The sequence below is a fragment of the Rhinolophus ferrumequinum genome, chromosome 8, assembly GCF_004115265.2.
Source record: "Rhinolophus ferrumequinum isolate MPI-CBG mRhiFer1 chromosome 8, mRhiFer1_v1.p, whole genome shotgun sequence".
Taxonomy (NCBI): Eukaryota; Metazoa; Chordata; class Mammalia; order Chiroptera; family Rhinolophidae; genus Rhinolophus; species Rhinolophus ferrumequinum.
The window spans coordinates 64,069,774-64,090,917 of NC_046291.1; the positions used below are offsets into that span (position 1 = coordinate 64,069,774).

At 41.2% G+C, this 21,144-nt stretch overlaps 1 protein-coding gene across 2 annotated transcripts in view; it reads left to right on the forward strand.

Moving 5' to 3' along the window:
- Positions 1 to 21,144, forward strand: part of ACVR1 (activin A receptor type 1) — a 127,032-nt gene that overhangs the window by 67,592 nt on the left and 38,296 nt on the right. For both annotated transcript variants that reach the window (XM_033112688.1, XM_033112689.1), the window contains 2 exons: positions 1,519 to 1,592; positions 20,023 to 20,286. In XM_033112688.1, the coding sequence (XP_032968579.1) occupies positions 1,526 to 1,592; positions 20,023 to 20,286 (331 nt within the window). In that variant the 5' untranslated portion in view covers positions 1,519 to 1,525. The remainder of the gene's footprint in view (positions 1 to 1,518; positions 1,593 to 20,022; positions 20,287 to 21,144) is intronic.

Genomic DNA, 21,144 nt, shown 5'->3' on the forward strand with positions numbered 1-21,144 from the left:
CTAGGGACTGAGATAGACAGATAATTGATTCCAGCTGGTGTTAGACCAGTGCTGGGGGGTTGAAATCACTGCTGATGCAGAAATGTTTCAGTAAATGTTTTCCTTTTGAGCTAGATCATGAATGACAGGAGGAAGCAGTTGGGTAGGAGAGGGATAGAGGAGGCGGCTCAGCGCGTTTGAAGCAGAGGGAATCAATGGTATGTTCAGTTGAAAAGCACAGAGATGAGATGGTATTGGCAGAACTCGCATCTGGTTGTTACGGCCTTGGGGGCTAAGATGAGGCAGTTTGTATGTCACAGATAATAACAACAACAATAAAGGGAGTTTCACGTTCTTTTAAAAATATAAAAGGAAGGTCCGTAAAAAATCTCCTTTATCTCCCTTCCTCATCTTGATAGTAGAGAAGGGTAGGCTGAAATACAATTATGAGCAAATTGAAATGACAGGTGGTAAGATAGGATGGGGGTATGGGGAATGAACAGTCAGACCACCAACCTCAAAATTTGATTTTAAGGAGTCAGAAGGTATCCACTGCAAACTGCTTAGATAGCAATGGGCTTTTGCTCTTTGCTTTGCAGCTGTAAGAGTAAGATAGCACGCCAACCTATTCATTAAAGAATCATACCAGTTTTCTTTTTTCTTTTACCATGTAGAAAATCACAACTGGACACAGGTTTAATTTTTAAAAATTATTTCTTGTAATAAAGAATTAGTATAACCAAACTGTCATATTCCTGAAATATTTTAGGATTTCTCAAATGGGAAAGTTCTCTGTTGTCCTTTGACTCAGAAAATTGAGCTTCTGCCCATGTAGTTTTAGGTCAATATCAACTTGAACTTTTTATCAGGTATCTTATTTTCTCTGTTATAGTTTCATATCCATATTACAAATTTACATGATTTCTTCCTATCCTTTGTTAAATTTGAGGTTAAGGTAAGAATGCATTGCTTTGCCATAGACGAGGGATATGTTGTAGGGTAGTTTGTTGTTGTTGTTCCTTTTGGGCTTGTGATGAAGTAGGGTGCTCTACCTCCAATCCTTTTAAATGAGAAGTAAGGCTGCAACATAGTAATTTGGCTTGAATGATTCACTCACTTAATCTTTAACATCATGTTAGAACAATCTATTCATGCTCCTCGGAGTTTTTAACTTAGTGCCAATTTTGCATTCAACAGGATAAGATAAAATCCAAACCTGAAATCCTTTGGGAATGCCTAGCCTGATAGCTGAGAATTTTTCATGTCCCTGTTGAGTTCTTTGTAAGAGGCTAGACTCAGAGAAAGTCACCTTAGGGTGATCACCAGCCGGAGGTACATCTGATTAACTCCGTGAGATGATTTGTTTAGATCCATGTAAAGGGTATATGTTTAAATATACTAAGAAATAAGGCAGCATATGTGAGGGGGATTTGTAAGAAAGGCCTTGAATGGCAGTTTGAAGATGGTGTGCTTAATTTAACTTGTCATCTTGCAGTTAGATTTTTTGTCTTACTTGCATCTCTTTTTCTCCCTCCACAGTTGTACGATGGTAGATGGAGTGATGATTCTTCCTGTGTTAATGATGATTGCTTTTCCTTCCCCTAGTATGGAAGGTAAGTGACTCGCAGATATTTGGGGTAGGATAAGTGTACAGTCATGTGCCACATAATGACATTTTGGTCAAGGACAGACAGCATATATGATGGTGGTTCCCTAAGATAATCATGGAGCTGAACAATTCCTCTCTTGGTGGTGATGTCACAGCACAATACATTACTCACGTGTTTGTGGTGATGGCGGGGGAAAAACCTACTGCACTGCCGATCATATAAAAAGTATAGCACTTACAATTATGGACAGTACATGATTCTTGGTAATGATAATAAGCCATGACTATGTTACTGGCTTATGTATTTACTATACTTTTAATTATTTTTTGTGTGTACTCTTTTTACTTAAAAAAAAGTTTTCTGTAAAACTGTGTGCTTGTTACACTGACAGCAGCCTCATACATGTCCTGTTTACTGCGACTCTTGATTGAATCATTTTCTCTTGTGCTTGATTTACTCTTGTGTTGTTTTATACAGCAAGATGGTGTACAGGCTTGTAGGTTAGTAGCAAATAGGCTACGCCATCTAGCCTAGATGTATGCAGTAGACTATGCTGTTTAGGTTTGTGGAAGCGCACTCTGTGACGTTCCCACAATGATGAAATCCCTTCAAGACGCATTTCTCAGAACGTATCCCATTCTTAAGTGGCACGTGATTGTACTGTGTATTGTTTGATTTGCTGTAAACAAATTTGTTCTGAATCCTATCAGACTTAACGCTCCTTTCCTCTTTTCCCCTTTATTAAGAATATTTTTAAGCCGTTTTTTAGGTTCACAGCAAAACTGGGAGTCACGTACAGAGATTACTCATACCCTTCCTCCCCCCGTGCATAGCCTCCTCCATCATCAACATTCTCCCACCAAAGTGGTACGTTTGTTATAATTGATGAACCTACACTGACAAATCATAATCGCCCAAAGTCCATAGTTTACATTAGGGTTCACTCTTGGTGTTGTACATTCTGTGGGTTTGGACAGATATATAATGACATATGTCCACCATTATAATACCATACAGCGTATTTCATTGCACTAGAAATTTTCTGTACTTCACCTGTTTATCCTTTTCTCTGCCACTCTTAATCACTAGCGACCACAGATTTTTCACTGCCTCCATAGTTTTGCCTTTTTCAGAATGTTATATCGTTAGAATCATACATTGTGTAGTCTTTTCAGATGGCTTCTTTCACTTATTGATATGCATTTAAAGTTCTTCGATATATTTTCATGGCTTCATAACTCATTTCTTCTTAGCACTGAATAATATTCCATTGTCCGGATGTACCACTGTTGACCTACTGACGGACGTCTAGGTTGCTTCCAGGTTTTGGAAATGACGAATAAAGTTGCTATAAACATTCATGTGCAGGTTTTTGTGTGGACATAGTTTTCAGCTCCTTTGGGTAAACACCAAGGATTGTGATTGCTAGATTGTGTGGTGGAATATGTTTAGTTTTGTAAGAAACTGCCAAACTGTCTTCCAAAGTGGCTGCACCATTATGCATTCCCACCAGCAACGAATGCAGTACCTGCTGCTTCACATCCCTGCCAGCATTTGGTGTTGTCAGTGTTCTGGATTTTGGCCATTGCCATAGGTGTGTAGTGGTGACTTGTTGTTTTAATTTGCATTTCCCTGATGACATATGATGTGGAGCATCTTTTCATAGGCTTATTCACCATCTGTATATCTTTTTTGGTGAGGTGTCTGTTAAGATCTTTGGCTCATTTTTTAATCAGATTGTTTTCTTTTTTTTGAGTTTTTTGTATATTTTGGATAACAGCCCTTTATCAGATGTGTCGTTTGCATATATTTTCTCCCATCCTGTAACTTGTCTTTTCATTCTCTTGACATTGTCTTTCACAGAGCAATTTTTAATTTTAATGAAGTCTACCTTATTATTTCTTTCATGGACTGTGCCTCTAATAAGTTATAGCCCTACCCAAGGTCATCTAGGTTTTCTCCTATGTTAACTAATAATGTTACATTATGTGATATTACATAATAGGGCTTACATTAAGTTTCTATTGGACAGTGGTGCTACAAATCAATTTAGTATCTGTAGTGTAGATTCTGCTCTAAGTAATGTTGTTAAAAGCATTTCAGTGATATTGTAGTTATTTTAATTAGTGTCAAGAGGATATGAAATAAAGATCCTGCGTGGCCAGTTTAAAGGAATTGGAGGTGTTTTAACCAGAAGAGAGGTTCAGTACTAGGTTGAAAGAATTAATAAGAAGAAAGGGGCTGGAAAGATTTGATGGGTTAAGAATAGTTGTCAGCTGGGGGATATGAACACCCCTCAAGGGACATTTTACTATGTCTGGATACATAACAGGCAAGTTTCTAGAATTTTTCATCCTTTTAATTGCTAAACACTATGACCACTATAAAAAAATTTTTTAAAGAATATCATGGAATAAATTACCTCCAAATTCCATGACTTTTTCTAGGTACAGTATCAGTTCTGTGTGGTATTAAGCAGACACATTGCCATTAAACCCCCTCAAAATACTCCTCCTTGCTTTGAACACACTTACCCATCATTCTTGCCACTTTCTGAAGCAGTTCTGGAAGTCCTCTTTCGTGGGTGTCTTTAGTTGTGCTCTTGTGGCTGCCTCGATGTCCTGAATTGATTCAAAATGTTTACCCTTTCATGGTCATTTTGACTTTGGGGAGAGCTGGAAGCGGTATGGTACCAGATCTGGTGAATAAGGCGGATGAGGACACACTGTAGTGTTTTATTTGACAGAAATTGCTGTATATCAGAAGTGATAATGTGACACGGAGCATTGTCATGACGGACGGAGGATGGTTTACAGCACACTTTAAAACGCACCTCTCAACCGTAGCTCACACCCGACTGACTGCCCTGAACAAGTTGAAACTTGTCTCACATGGTTACTAAGGTTCGCTGTGCTGCTTCCCTTATTGAAGATTCCTGCTTTTCTGTTGGATGGCACTCAGCAATGGCATTCACTATATTTTGTGATCAACACCTCAAAACTGGTTGGATGAAACCAGTTAGTTTGGCTGAAATGGAAATGGATTGCCACTGAGGTTTTGCTATTTAATATGCCACCACCACTACAGTGTTTACAAGTAAGGAACAGTTGCAATAGCTTTAGTTGCAATAGCTTTTTTTTTTTTTAAAATATATGTACACTATCCAGTGAGTGCTACAACCTAGAGTGCTCTAATCATAATAGCAGTTGCCTTAGTCGTATCTTCCCTCCATGACTCAACTCCTTGTTAGCTGTCAATAGCATATTCTCTGAAAATACTTTTTTATTTGTGTATATTTACTAGGAATTAAAAAAACACACACAAAAAAACACTGAGAACCCCTAATTGTAATATAGTCAGCGTTAGTCATAAAGCAAATGTTAAGTACAAAATTCTTAACCAAAAGAGGTGAAAAATAGGGCAGATAAATGAAATCTTTATACAAGCTCCATAGGTTGTCAAGTTCATCACTTTAGACTACCAGGTTTAAAAGGAAATAGACCCACATTTGATGTTTGCAGAGCAGCTAGGCACCTCATTAGTTGTGCTTCAGTGAAGCTAGATGGCATTCTTGGGCTATAAATAAAGTCATAGAGATTTTGTTCTAATATCTTGTTGGGTAGTAAGTATATTCTTTGTCGGTAAAAAAAAAAAGAAAAATTTTTGTTTTTTTCCTGTTGTCTCCCAATTACTCCCAAATGTTTCTTAAATATTGACAAGAAGTAGTGTTAACACTTAAACAATAGGTCCCAAACAGTGACTTTGGTAGAGTTTGGCTAGTATGAGTTACTTTAGAACATTTTCCAACTTTTATGGCATCCTAAATGCTCTGGGGCAAAAAACGACCAAATAAGTTTGGAAAACACTGATTAATGTAACAGCCTTTTTGATGATTGTAGGTAATATTTTTGGACTGGTTAATATGTGCCAAATGTTCAGCTAACTGTTGTATTTATATGTATTATTTATATGTATTATACGTAACCATAATCCTCATGATTACCTTAATGAGATAGATTTTTGGAGATGTGCTTTTGAATTGGTTACAATTCTTGCTTAAGGTTACACAGCCAACGAAAGTTATGATGTACATTGAGGAATGGTGTTCAAGCGTTTCAGTCATTGTCATTTAGTCTTCTTCAGAATTTTGTTTTTCCTGGTACCCTAAATTAGATACATCCACATTCACATTATATCTAGTGCATACTAGAATCTAGCTCAATCCAGTCTGTTTGAAAGGCTGAAGTGAGATATTGTAATAACAAATGATGAGTCCTTTCACCTGGGTTTGTGTTTTTTATTTATCTTGTCTCTCCTACCAGTATTCATTTTTCATGCTTATTATATACACAACTCTAGCTGCAGGAAGAGTTTCATTTGCTCTCACAGAGAAGAGCACTTGAGTCCTAATTACCCGTGTATCCTTCCTTTTCCTTCCCATTAATAAGACTAATCATGCTCTAATACTGCTATTATGCCACCAGGGAGAAGTCCATTTTTGTTCCAGAACCTCCATGTTTGTCTTCCCCTTTGTCCCTGTAAGCATTTGCAGGTGGTGGCCATGACACAAATACTTAAAATGGAGTATTGCTTCTTCAGAAAGATTTCAGAGCTAAGGTGACCCACATTTTATTGAATTTGCAAGCCATAGTTAGATTTTATTACAGTAAGGAAGGCTGGGCTTTTGCAGAGTTCCGCAGCAAAAGATTTTGGCCTGTCCTAGACAAGATTGCTAAGTCCTAAATTATTTTCAGGGTTGACTTGATTTTGGTATTTCCAAAGCCATCATCACTCAGACTTTCCATCCCAATTACCCAATGAGGGAAGGAAGGGGATAACTTCAATAGACCTTTTGTTAGAGACCACAAAGGTGCCCCTCTTTGCCACTGGGGGGGAGGGAGGGAAGACTAGAATAAGCCTTTCTTTGAATTTCTCATTATCGAGGATTCAGGAAGTTCTTGAAGGGTGAACGAATGTAAGAGAAATGTCTGAGTATTAAATTTGTTGTTTTCATTTCTCATTACTATAATTTATCCCTTTGTTCAGAACAAAATCTTTTTTCATTGATGCATCATCAAATGAGAGACTTTCGGGGGAGAGAGATGAGATGTGCTGAGCTATTTGTCACTAGGACCTAAAATGTGAATATCTGATGAAGCTGTATACTTTTTTTTGCCATGTTTTCTTTTCTAACAGAATCATGGTGTATTATTTGATGCAAGGTGAGCTGTGACAAAGCTTCCTTTTAGCTTTTCCTTCCCAGAGAATGTCTGTTTCAGTTGTGGATAAAGTAAAGCCACACGCAGTTGTCCCCTCTCCCCCAGTAGATACTAGAAAATGTTTATATTCAGTGCATATTTACATGAGAGAATGGTAGCAGTGGGGTGTGGAAAGGATTCTAAAAATTCAAAGTCAAGTATTGAACAGAAGGGAAAACAAATCCAGGACCCAAGCTCATGAAATGATTTCATTGTGGTCAACAGTGAATTGGCAGTGCACTAGCTTCTAAGCTTTTTTCTCCTTTTCTTTAATATAAAGATAGGTCTCGAGTGAGAGGATGGATGGTGACATCTTCTTTTTGTGGAAACACTAGTGAAGCAGAAGATTTGTGGGAACGTCATACGTGCAACTGTGGTATTGTGATTTATAATCGTTTAGATGACCAGAATATATTTCTCAGGTGTATTTGGTCTTCATCCACAGATTCCAAACCCCTTGGAATTTCCTAAGTGATGAGAGCAACAGTGGCATTTTTTGTTATGTTAATGAGGTGACTTTTGGACCCCACCTAAGAGGTAGGAGCCAACCATGTGGTTAGAGCATTGGAGCTTTCATTCGCACTCCCTGATTTCCAGGGTGGGGAGAGAGAAATTTAGATTGAATCATGGCCCATGGCCAATGACTTAGTCAGTCATGACAGTGTAATGAAGCCTCCATAAAATCCCAATAAGGACACTCATGGGTCCCTTTTCAGAGAGTTTCCACGTTGGGGAACTAGAATGTATCCATGTGCCACCACCGTGGGTCCTGAGCTCCATAAGGACAGAAGCTCCTTTGTTTGGGACCTTGCCCTATGTAGCTCTTCATTTGTCTATTGATTGACATCCATTAATATCAATAAATCAGTAATGTAGTGAGTAAACGGGATTTCCCGAGTTCTGTGAGCTGTTCTATCAAAGTAATCGAACCCAAGGAAGGAGTCATGGGAATCTTTGATTTATAGCCAGTCAGTCAGAAGCACAAGAAACAACCTGGGCTTGAATTGGAGTCTGAAGTGAGGGTGGTCTTGTGGGACCGAGCCCTTTACCTGTGGAATCTGATTCTATCTATGGGTAGATAATGTCAGAATTGAATTGAATTCTCAGACACTCTGCTGGTGTCTGAGAATTACTTGTTGATGTGGGGAGATGCATGCACACACACGGGTCCAGGAACCCTTTAAGCAACTTTTGCTCTGGAAAAGAAAGAAACAGTAAGGAAAACAAGACACATTTAAAAATTATTTGTAACTCCCCAAACATTGCTAACTGTCTTCTGAAACTTCCCTCTGTAGCCCAGCATGACCTCAGGCAAGCTTCCATAGATAATGATTACATGAAACAGTCATAATTACTCAGAACTCATGTCGATTCCAAAATAGTGTAAGACGCAGGGTGGAGTGGCTTTCACACTTTTCTCTGTGACTCATAGTAAGAAACATTTTAGAGTTAGACCCAGTGCATCTACATTTAGAAACGTTTTAGAGTAGGACCCGTACACATCTGAAATGAAAATTTCATGAAACAGTCTTACTATGTTTAGTGTACTCCTGTTTCTTCTTTCTTTTTATTCTGTTCGATTTTTTTCATTTAAAAAGAGGTGAACCTTGTCTTGAACTAAATAGATTTCACTACTTACAAATGCATCATAATCTATAGTTTAACAACGATAACTCCAGTCTGCTCCCAAGAGTTCACTGCCCAGAAGTCCCAGCTGCCCTCAGGTGAAAGCTCTGACAACTAACCTGCATATTTTCAAACACAGCTGGCCTAGAACCTTTAATTTTTTCCACAACTTCATGAAGCCTGACCATCCTTTCTCTCCAAGCTAGTGATATGACAGGAAGAGTGAAGTTTAAACTTGTGCCTTCTCATCCTTGGTCATAACACTGGAACCAGCTGCTGCCTGATTCTAATCAGCTGAATCTGAGCTCTTGAGAGTAGGGTGTTTCCCAGATCCACGTAATGCTACATCTAATTCTTTGTTACAGGTTAGAGCAGAGCCTGGACTTTCCTAGGATATGTATGTTTGGGGGATGTGGGAAGGAAAGAAGGAAGAGGAGGAAGAGAGAAATTCCTCTTGGCAAGGGGGTGGTAAAATTCACCTTTGAAAAACCCACAAAACTCTGCCTGTATTTCTTAATCAAATGGTGATTTGGAAGGAGGAGTGACCTCCTTTATTAACTTTTTTTGCTGCATTTGTTTTATCTTCCGAATTCTGGTACCTACACCAGACCAATTTCAATGAAACAAAAATCAGATTCATTCAGGAAAGTTGTAAATTAAAGATTGAATAAGAAAATAAAACACCCATAACAACCCACATCCAGTTTAGAATTTGACTCCCGAGATGCATATAATACTGCAGAATGCCACGTAGAGTTACACAGTCATGGCTTCTCTGTATGTTTAACATCGTGTCATAGTTCATATGCTTTACGTCAGTTTTGCAAAGGGTTAGGGTAATTTTTGATAGTTAAATGGTGTTGTTAGTCAAAGAGTGTCTTCTGAGGGGAAGGCTCTTGGCCATGTATAGAAACCAGGCCTCTCTCAGGAGAGAGACAAACGTCAAAGCCATGAGCCCTTGTCTTCCTCTTTAGTGGGTCGGTGTGTATGTGTTATTTCACCTCTCGGCGTCTGTTACCGCAGCAGCATGATGGAGACCGTACCAGGGCAGTTTCAAGGAACCATAGGCAATATGTGCGGAGTGAGCCTTAGAGTGTGAGAGGCTGGAACTTTGTGGTGTCTGTTATTTTATCCCAATGTCTAAGACGATGCCTGGCATGTAGTTGACAGTCAGTGAATATTTGACAAATGAATGAAGAAATTATGTTGACTACAACAATAACTATTCTTGTGATATAAAAAAGATATTATTAGAGACAGAGTGATTTGGGCTGAGGAGAGATAAGAGAGCACATCCTTTCAAAGATCTGAGTTTCGTGGAAGAGAATCACTTACAAGACAATCTTACATTCTTTCAATTGATAAATTAGCTTGAGTACACTGGCAGGCAGGCACTGGGGGTGTCAGCATAACTAGAAGTGGTTCCTGCTGTCAAGGATTCACAACCTAGTTGGATTAGGCAGAGGTTATGCAGCACAGCTCTGGGAATATCGATGAGGAGGGCCTTCATATCACACTGGACTGGGGTTGGGGACATTGGCCCAAGGGGACAAGGTTTGGGAGACTGAGCAAGCATTAGACCAGAAAAGAGAAGGGCTCTTTAGTAGCCCAGAGAAGTGGGGAGATGGAGGACGCCGCCTGGCAGTCCAGCACAGCCAGAGCAGTTTGGAGGAGGGATTTGGGTTGAAAGCTGGGGCCCTACTAGCCTGGCAGGGCCTTGTGCCCGAAGGCAGTGAGAGCTCTTGAAAGATTAATTAGGGGCAGCTTGTGTGTTTTGGAAGTGTTGTGTAGTGGAAGTGGATCACAGGGCAAGGTAAGAAAAGAGGTCAAGGGATGAGAAAAATCCCGTCCTCCTGCAGGGTTTTCAAAGTCATCCCCACTATCAACTTAATGGTGCTCAACAAGGAAACAAAACAAAAAAACCAAACCTGAGTTCAAAGAGTAGACCTTTGGTACGTACAGGTGGTTCACAAATAATCGCAGCAGCAGCAGCAGCAAACAACACGAATCTAGTAATAATTCCACTGCTGCTTTTATTATGAAAGCAGATCGCTGAGCTGCTGACTTTTCTAGCAACTTTTTCGAGACATTTAAATCCCTCTCTCTGGCCCTTTGTTCCTGTGTTGCCATGGAGTGTCAATAAGCCCAGCTCAGAATAACCCAGGCAGTGAGACAAGAGGTACAGCTTGCTCACTGGCATGTTGGCTGACCAGGTTACACTGTTTTCATTGCTCCCGTCTTGGGAGGAGCACTGGCAGCTGGTTGCCCTGGCAGCTGTGAAAGGTGTATGTCTCTTGGCTGCCCAGAGTTTGAAATGCAACCAAAACTTGCCTGCCTAGTGAGCTTGTGCAGCTCCCGATTGAGCTGATAGCAACTGAAAATAGCCTACTGAACACCTGTCCCTTGTACACCAGCCCCTGGCCGACTGCCATTTGGGACAGTGTGGACACACTTGGTGGATAGGTGAGGGGCTGGGTGGATTTTAATGCTGTTTAGGAAGATCTTAGAAACTGTGGCCCTGGCTTAACAGGAAGAAAAAAATGCAGCAGGCTCTTCTGAGCACTTCTGTTTGGCACTTCTGTGGTTAGTGAGTGGCCACAGTGGCTGTGTATGTACAGTATGTGGTGAAGATTCCATACAGTTCTCCTTTCTCAGCCAAACTGTGGTCCAATAGACTGAGAAGTCAGGTTTTCTCTTGGAGGGATAGGCTTTCCTCAAAAAATTCTGGATGACAGCCATCCATAGTTTATGCTGCCTCAGTTTCAGAAAGGGAAGGCACTGAGTTAAACTACTTGTTTAATTTTCTACCTGTTCTTTCAATCCCCAATTTTCTACCTGTTCCTTTAGTCCCCAGTGATTGTCAGTTGATCACTCTACAAGATGCCCCTTTGCTAGCTTATTCTTTCTCAGCAGCCCAATGTGGGCACAGAATAGAAACACAGCATGTTGGGAGTTGTCTGTTCCCCTTTGGGACTCTTTCCATTTCCTTCTGGGCTTTCATCTCTCCAGCGGGTTGCCATTGTTGGGCATGCTTGGCACGCCAATGTGGATGGAAGCAGGCTCTGGAAGGAAATACTTCTGAAATGACTGGTGGTATTAAAGCTACTATTTAAAAGTGACCCTTCATAGATCCTTGGGTTATCTTTAGGCCGTTAGTGCTCTGCAACTACCAGAGCCAAAGAGAAGCTGCGGAAACGCTGGCCTGCTGCTCTCGCCTTGGTTTGTGTTTAGATATTCTTGCTCTCCAGCCAGTGGCCTCATGACACATCTCAGATTTAGCTGCCTTTCTTCTGCCAAGGCCCAAGATTATTGTGGAAGCTGGAAATGGTATGCTGTGCCACAGAGATTGTGGGGAAAGGAGTGTGTGTTTGAGAAGCTACTTCTGGTTCACAGCACTCTGAAGAAATGCTTTTGGTTTCTACCTTGACTGTAGGCCCCTGGAACCTTTCTGTGGGCTCAGGGATAAAAAAGAATAAGCTCAAAAATGACCGAAACTCCACCCTCTCATGGTGACTATTGGATCTTAAGTTTATGACTAATAAGACAGTCTTCTTAAGGGTGTTGAATTTGGGGGTTAGTGAATTCTTGTGTGTCACATTAATTAGACTGATGGGGTGAGAAGATATGCAAAGCAAAGATCAAGTTCTAAAGGCTGAAATGCAGATGCACAAGGCGTGTATTCATGGGATTGAAGGCATGGGGTCCCTTTCTTCGTTAACCGTCCACGGAGTTCTGCTAGGGCCTTGGGACACGAATTGGGAAATTGGCTGATAGGGAAGAAGCAGCATTAGAGGCTTGGGTTTTGCCCAATTTTTTTACCATTGGATGTCGTTGTGGCTTCACCTGGGCTAGAAAGAATATAGTCTAGAAATTACCTTGTTCCCTTTGTGCTTTTCCCTGGAGTGGGGTAGGGTAAAGGAGCCTAGGAGGAGGAATCAAATTAGTTCTGGACATTTTTTTCACCTTTAGCTTTGGGTGCCACAATGCCTGGAGGTTGGCATTGTAAGACAGTTGTTCAACAAATTGGAGCCCGGCCCATCTTTTGAAGGGTTTATCTCTGTGGTTTGAAAGCTTCCGGAAAGGGTGTGGTGGTGTCGTGGCGTCTTGCAGGTGGTAAGCAGAGCAAAGATTGGCAACCTTGGAGGTCTGGTCTCTGAGTCCCAGAGAAAAAAGGTCTAGAGTAGGGCATGAGCGGGGAAATAGAGGTGCCCTGGAGTTCCTTCCATTGCGCTATCCCGTTAGGGTCCTTGTTTAGGGTTTCCTGTAAAACCAAAAATTTCCATATTGGGCTGGGTAGAAAACCTTTACTGGGCCAGCCACGCACTCCCTAGTTAGCCCTCAGGGCAGGGAACAACCAGAGTCAGGAACACCTCTTCCCACACCGAACTTGCCTAGCCAGCGACATTCTATAGATGGCACCGTGTAAGTGGCTTCTTCTAAATCTAAACATGGAATGACTTCTCTGAAATGTTTATTATTCACTGGGTCTTTTTTCCCTCTTCCTTCAGGCTCTGGTTACACCGCCTCACTGGAGCTTCACTCAGACATGGGCGTTGTCAATATATGAGGGTGGGGTGGGGGCATTTGCTGGTCTCTACAGTAATTCCTCAGTAGGTACTTTCCCTTAGGCCTTGTAATTGTTTGCTTCTCTGAAGCAGATTCAGGAAGTTTGAAGGCAAAATGAAGAAAGGGGTCATTATTTTCGCCCATATGAAGGAGTTGCTTCACAGACATGGCACATATGTTCAAGTCAAGTCTGGTACATTCGGGGACTCATAAAAAGCATGGAAAGAGAGACCAATATTGTCTTAGGTTAATACCCCACAATGTTCTTTAACTTGTTAGTCACTTAAACACAGACCGAGTTTTTGGCTTTAAAATAGAAGGCGTGGCTGCTGCAATAGGCTTAATTTACAGGGATTATTTCATAGACAAGGAGTCAGCCCAGACACAAAATAAACAGATGGCACTTTTTTCCCTCTCTCAGCTTCAGCAGTTCAAATGCAGGCTGACTTTGGAATCCTTATCACCTTCGGCAAAGCAAGACGGGGAAAATGATGTAATTCACTCTAGCCCACTCCCTGCTGAAAATGCCATTATTTTCACTGATAGGGGGAAAATGGCAGCAAAGACCACGGGCATCCTTTTTACTGCTGAGCAAGCAAGTCCTGCATGACCTCTCCAAACTGAGTGGAGTCAGACCCACCCTGGGTTTTGATCATCCTGATCATGGTAGCATCATAGGAATTAAAAACCTTTAAGTCAGCCATCCAAGGAAGGACCACTCATAACTGCCCTACGGTTCCATTACTGTGTCAATTCCCTATTTTCGGAACTCTGCTATTTGACCTCTTTCTTTTAACAAACAAACAAGCAAACAAAAAACCTACCACACCACAATTAGGACTAATTTTCCACACTTGTAAGCCCGAGTAGTTGAACACTGTGGTGAGCTCCTTTAGGAAGAAGTCGTTTGCACAGACATGCTGGCTCGGTGACTAAGCCTTGCCTTAAGATCTCTGCTGACATTTAAAGACTTTATAGGCTCAGTCTGCTCTGAAAACCAGCATCGTGTCTCTTCCCATCTCTAAATCCTTTCTATGAAGAGAAGATTCAGTCTGAAGCAAACATTCATCAGGCTTGTATGCCTGCCAAGCACGGAGGCGTTTGTTGGGTATATAACAATGAGGAAAATCGGCTCAGTTCCTCCCCTCACGGTGCTCGCAATCTAGAGGAAAGACTTGGACATTCAACAACTGGACCCATGGATATGAAAGTATACAGGTGGTTCCTACTTTCAGTTTGGGTGTGTGAACAAAGGCTTCTGTGAGGAATTAACGGGTAAGGTAAGGTCTGAGGAGACGACACATACTACCTAGGTGAGTGCGGGTGTTGGCAAGGAGAGAGCTAAGCATTTCATGTGGAGGGAATCCCACACCTCAAGGACCTGAGATCCTGAAGCAGGAAGAGGCCTTCCAAGAACTGACGGTGTCTGGGGGAGACTACAGAGGTGGAGATCAGATTAACTCAGACTTCTGTAGGCCAGATTAATCACCGCGTCTCTATTTTGAGAGTAATGGATGCTAGAGAGAATCAGCCTTGTACATTTGCATGGGGATGTCATTTGCTGAGTTAGAGAATCGTGAGGAAAAACACATTAGGAGGGGAGGCGTCATGAGTTCAAAATCTTAGAAATCCTAAAACCACTTTTTTGGTGGTGGTTCTAATTTATATGTGATCTCATTCAAATGCGACTATTCTCTTGTCATAACTCCTATAACACATTTTCTTCTTGGCTTTACAACTTTACCAAGTATCATTTTCTCTGATCCGGAAAGAAAATGTGATTTGGGTTCTCTAAATGAGGGTTTTATCATGAGAGCATTTAGGCACTTGGTGTATTTCACCCCTGAGCATACAGCCTGCCTGCTTGCCAGACCATCACATGCCCTGCACTAGGCTTTCCGGACAGACCTTTGTGTTTGTCTTAGGAGCAGGTTTGCTGGCAGTGATACCTGGCATTGAAAAATCCTTCCTAAGCCTTTGTTTAATGTGAGAGATCTCAAATGCTTTCAGATTCTGGAGACGTGCCAAGCTGCACTCTCGGATTAGGAGACAATGGAAGGACTCTCATATCTATAAGCCTAATATAAGCTGTCATTTCAAATGAATGAATCGTTTATACGGTTGGAAGGAGTCCAGGGATGTTTGGGGTTCCTTTTTTAGCCTATGAAATTTGGAGCTATTGGACTTTTATAACAATCGTCTAATAACCGCATAGTTATTTGTGCTACTTTGAGGTGAGTCTGTTCCTTTTGCTGAGCCCTGGGATCACAGCTATAGGCTGGTTTACTTCTAGCATTTGTTCATTCATCTATTGTGTCAAAGATTTGAGTGGGAAATGTGGAGTTCGGGGTACCATTTAGAGTGATAATCAGTTTAAATGCCTTAAAGCATTATGGGGTGTGTGACTGAGCAGGTGAGAGGGAGAACTTTGGGGATAGGTCCATCTTCTTGTGCTTGGATCGCTCAAGACCCGCTTCAAACAAAAATGTGAACGATTTTGCTGTGAGATAGAAGATTATCCCAAACTGTAGACCATCTTAAAAAGTCCACGATGCTCTTTGTTCTGCCGCTTCCTCTGCCAGTCTGGGATTAGGCTGAGAGTAGGTGTGTCCAGATGGCGAGGTGACTGTTGCCCAGAACAAGAAATATCTTTTAAAAGATTTGGCTGTGGTGAACCCCTGGGATTCCAAGCCTGCGCCTCTGGTTGCAGAGCCAGCCCCGATCCTCCCAGGAGGTGCGGAGAATTCCCTGCTGCTCCCAGCCAGATGCAGGCTGCGAGTGTGTTCGCTTGGGCCTTGTTCTGGTGACACAAAGGGCACACAGTGCCAGCCATAACACTGAGTAATGCCGGGAGATGCCTTTTAGAACAAACAATGTGGGCGAGCTCCTCAGAGAGGGAATACCTCTGGCTTGACATTTAAATTACTGAATTATTTAAATGAATGTCAATTAGGTAGAGTAGACTTGCTGTCTTCTGCCAGGGCACTTCCTGGTTATTTGCACAGGCAAGTGTAAAATAAAATACTTCATGTCATATATGGTGCCTCCTATCTGTCCTGTGGAAAATCAGTCACAAAAGGCAATTATCCATTCCTTGGTGTTCCTGGATGAATATACTGTGTTCATATCATGGTCGGAGAGATTGGAGGTCCGTAGAACCTCACCTTCCCCCCTAAAAGGGTTTTTGTGATAGCTCTTGTGCTCCCCCACCTCTCCCACCACAATTCTTCACCAAATAAAATACCACAGGCTGACACATGTGACAGTTATTCCTAAATTTTGACAAGACTGAAACAGTGAGTCATGCGCATTCTGGGGCCTGCTGTGTTCCTTACAATTGTGGATATTAAGATCTGAAAATGCTGCTACCTTGCCTTTAGCTTTCTTTGTTGAATTAGTAATCCTAGCTTAGAACATCCTTTTGGCATCTCTTTGACTAATCCCCTCTGTCAGATACAATTGCCAAAGTGGCATTTAACTAATGTGAGTGCATTCGCGTAGGCGTGCACATGGGATGTGTGGTCATTTTTATATTCTTAGGAATTTAGGGTCTTCATTTACATTAGGTGGTATAGGAAAAACAGGTACATGAAGGGCTCTGCTAATTCGTTCTATGGGAACGTACAAATTAAGAAGATGAAGTGTTGGTGAGAAGCAAAATAGGAAAATGTTGGTGCAGGTTTTGTGTTTTCCCATTAGCTAACTGCTGGACTGAGCTCCTAGCTCCTCCATGTCAGAGATTGAGTTAATTATTCTATGTCATTAACAGCCATTTTTCTTCCCTTTTTTTCTTTTTCCTGATTGTGGAGGGGAAGATATGAAAACCCTTTTTTTTTTTGCATTTTACTGACAAGAATCACCAACTTAGAAGTAGTCAACCCCTGGTCGTCTTTACTCAACTGTTGTAGGAATATTAAGATGCGAGAAGAGTGTTTCATACCCGAATCCCTTTGACTTAGTATATGACCTGACAGGATAAGATCTGATTAAGATCTCTACTCCATTGTGCCTGTGTGCCCTGCATGGTGGGCATACTGAGCTGAATTTTACTAAAGATGGTCCCTGAGGCTGCTCAATTCTTGCCAAATTCTTTAGCTTACAGTCTAAACATCTGTCAGACCGTCCCCACGTCCTGTCAGAAGCTAGAGACCTTGGAAAGTCAGTATCCCTTTTTGCATCTGTGGACTTAGAGTTCAGTTTGTGCTGGAACTGTAAAAGCATACTTCACTCTGAGATCACATTAGAAAAATGATTGTCGTTGCATTTCATTATTTTTAATTTGACGTTTTTTATTAGAACCACAGAGTATCATTAATTCGTTGCTCTTCTGGACCATCCGTTCCCATAGGATCAATGATGATTGAGCCCTCTGTGGTCTGGAGTTACGGTCAACTCTCAGTGTCCTCCAGGGATTGGTTCCAGGACAACCCTTCTACTCCCCAAATCTGCAGATGCTGAAGTCTCGTATATAAAATGGCAGAGTCTCTGCATATGACCTATGCATATCCTCCAGGATACTTCAAGCCATCTCTAGATTACTTGTAATACGTAATACAATGGAAATGCTATGTAAACAGTTGTATTGTTTGGGGAATAATGACAAGAAAAAAAAGGTCTGTACATGTTCAGTACAAACTCAACCATTGTAGGCCTAACTACGTAGTACACATCAGCAACAATGTAACATTTTCTGGAATATTTCTATTAGCAGTTGGTTGAATCCGTGGATGCGGGTCCGGCATAGACAGGGCCGACTGTACTTGTTTATAGTTGTTCCTAGTGGATGGTAGCTACACTGAGTTGAGTAATTTCTATGCCTCAATCCATTGTCAGTTCATAAACAGCCAACCTCCAATTTTATTTTGCCCCTTCCTCCCAACACTAAGATCTCATCTCCAACCCACTGTCAACAGATACAACCTCTTGAATGTGTTAGGTATGTATCCTTTGACATACATGACCTTTAAAAAATATTTAGTGTTTTTAAATAGATGCCATGTTTCAAATTTATATAAATTGCATTATTGCACAGTTTTAAAATACAGCCTTTTTAATTCCCTGCTGTAGGTCACAAACAAATCAATATGACACCATTAACTCTCCCCACCCCCATCCATTTCCCTCCAAAGAATCATCACCTGTCGGGCAGCATAGTTGGCAGCCTTCAGCCAGCTTTGTGCCATTCAAGAGTGGCAAGCGTGTCTAGACTCCCTGGAAATATTATCTTTCAACTCGCTTTTGGCAAGTGTAAACTTTTTTGCTGGATTATGTCAGCAGATATATATGTTTCTCATCCTCATAGAAATAGATTGGTGCTGGAATTTCTCTTGGATTTCTCTAGGCAGGGGAAGTAAAGAATATCTCTTGGCTCATTAAAGTTTTTGCTCATTAAAAATGTCTGAGGGCTCTTAATTCTCAGGGGTGAGATTGGTGACATATATACACTGTCAGCGGCTATTTTGGATTTTCTGCTTTCAGGCATGTCTTTGCTCTTGGATGAGCCCCTTGTGGTTTTCAGAAGAACGATCAAGTCAATTATAAATAGACGGCTTGTGTTTGTGTGTCTGCTGGCACTTACTCTGTGCGATGAGGCACCCCCATTACAGTGGGCAGTGAACTATTTTTCTCTTTGAAGAAGGAAGAAAAAAGATGAAGAACACTTTGTTTGTTTGTTTATTTGAAATAACCCACATCTCTACACATACCCACACAGATCTGTGTAAATTAACGTGACATTTTCAAAGACTTTACCTTAAGGTCTTTTAAAAGCCCAGCCACCCGGCCTGTTATTTTAAGAAAGAAGCAGTTATCTCACAGCCCTGCGACAGAGGGTTCAAGGATCAGAAGGCAGCCTGTCTGTGCCTTAGACCGTCAGAGGGAGATCTGAAAGCTGAATTTCCTTATAAGACCAGTGTTTAGGTGAAAGTGGCTTCAGCCAACTAATCAGTGGCCTCTAGGTCTTGGCTCTAGTCTATCTTCACTGTCCTTCCCCACCAGTGGAAACTATTGGGACCAGCAAGTCTGAACTAATTGTTCTAATGGGGTGGGGGAAAAGAAAGAGTGATTTGAAAAATGAAACTGCAAGTGAGTGTTTTCAGACAGAGACAATCAGGAGGTCTGAGGGGTGCCTCCCTGATGATCCATTTCTGCCCTTTTCTGTTGCACCGAGGGCCCCCCACGTGTCGGCTACTCCTTGGGTCCCATCTGTTACCTTATTGTGCAAACATTGTTCTGTTCCCTTTGTCTTCTTGTGCCCTCATCCTCAATCATTGGTGCCAAATTTTTTTCCCTGCTAGTTGAAATGTGTAAGAAGCTGTGAATTCCCGTTACAGTTAATGTTAAAAACTTCAGTGTTATTACTATTAAAAAATTAGTCTAGGCATCTAGGTGAAAATATTGATACCATGGATTTGTAATTATAGACTTGTAAACTCTTATTATATTGGTATATTTCTGAAGCAGACACGTAGTAGCACGAATATTGACATTCCTTGTATTAGTAATTTATGGAGATTTGTATGGAGCTAGCAGGAACTGGTATTAACAGCTGCTATATATTTAGGAACCGTCCTTTTTATTTCCCCATAAAATAAAAGTGATGAATATTATGTTCCAGTAAAACATTTTATTTTGATGCAAGAATTGGTATGTGAGAGTCCATCAGGCTGAAGATAACTAATACGGGTGAAGTTCGTTTGCAGAAGCCTGTGGACAAACGATGACCATTCTTTGGTTTAGTATGACCTAAAAGAGTACACCGCTATATAAGGCATTTATACATTGAGAAGTTATTATTTGGTGGTTGGTCAAGTAAGAGATACAAGATAACAGAATGTGGACATAATGGCTAATGGTGATGCTTACCCTGACTTCATTTGGTTAATGTGTTTGTCAGGGACTTAGAGAAATTATTATTCCCCTAATGAGTGTAAAAGCCATGTAGTGATTTTCTTTTTCTCCCCTTCCTCTCTCTCCTTTTGCAGATGAGAAGCCCAAGGTAAACCCCAAACTTTACATGTGTGTGTGTGAAGGCCTCTCCTGTGGGAATGAGGACCACTGTGAAGGCCAGCAGTGCTTTTCCTCGCTGAGCATAAATGATGGCTTCCACGTCTACCAGAAAGGCTGCTTCCAGGTGTACGAGCAGGGGAAGATGACCTGTAAGACCCCACCGTCACCTGGCCAAGCCGTGGAGTGCTGCCAAGGGGACTGGTGTAACAGGAACATCACGGCCCAGCTGCCCACTAAAGGTTCCCGTGGACTTTTCTATTTCTAGATCAAGGGTTTTTGTTAGTGTTGTCTTGATTCTGTGTCGGTTAAATGTAAGTAGCCATAGGCTTCCCTCCTGTTCTTTGAACCAGAGGCAATGGGCGACAAGGAAGATAGCTCTAGATGAGGAAGAGAAAGGTGTGGCCTTTGGAATCTAAAAGGAGGATGGACATTTTTGGGAAAGTCAACAAGGTGATGTCCACCTTAGTGTTAATGAGCCATGATGCCATTCATAATTTCTGAAAAAATTCTGCTTAGCAAATACTCATCTCTATGTTGAGTGTGTAGGGAGGAAAATGGTACGTAAGACTCAGGTACCTGAATGGAATGCCTTTTCTTCTGTAGAAGGAAGGAGACAAAGACTCACTAAACTTTTCTCCCATTTCTGTTTTCCAGTGATCTATCACTGAAACTTGAAGCCACTTGAGATTTCGTATAACTTTGTAGTTTATATGGAATCTTCTCTGTATTATATTCAATATGGATTCCATATCCAATGGAAATCAGTCCTCCTATGAAACTGTTTCCTTATAAAATGAACCAGAAGTCCCTATAAATGTTAATGTACTTAGTCTTTGTAGACTCAGTCCAAGCCAAATTTATTCTCTTAATACATTGTACATTTTTAATAGGCATAATTATTTAATTTTGCACTCCCAAAGGAAACAAACCAAAAAGTGGAGTAGGAGAAGCTACTAGGAGCATCCACTGTGGGAAATGTCAGACAGCAAGGGAGGAGACAGAAAAATGAAGGGGAAGAAAAAAACAAAAAGGTTTCAAGATTGTGCTATAGTAATTTTTAAAGTTATGGTGGTGATCTTAAAGCATATAGAAAAAAT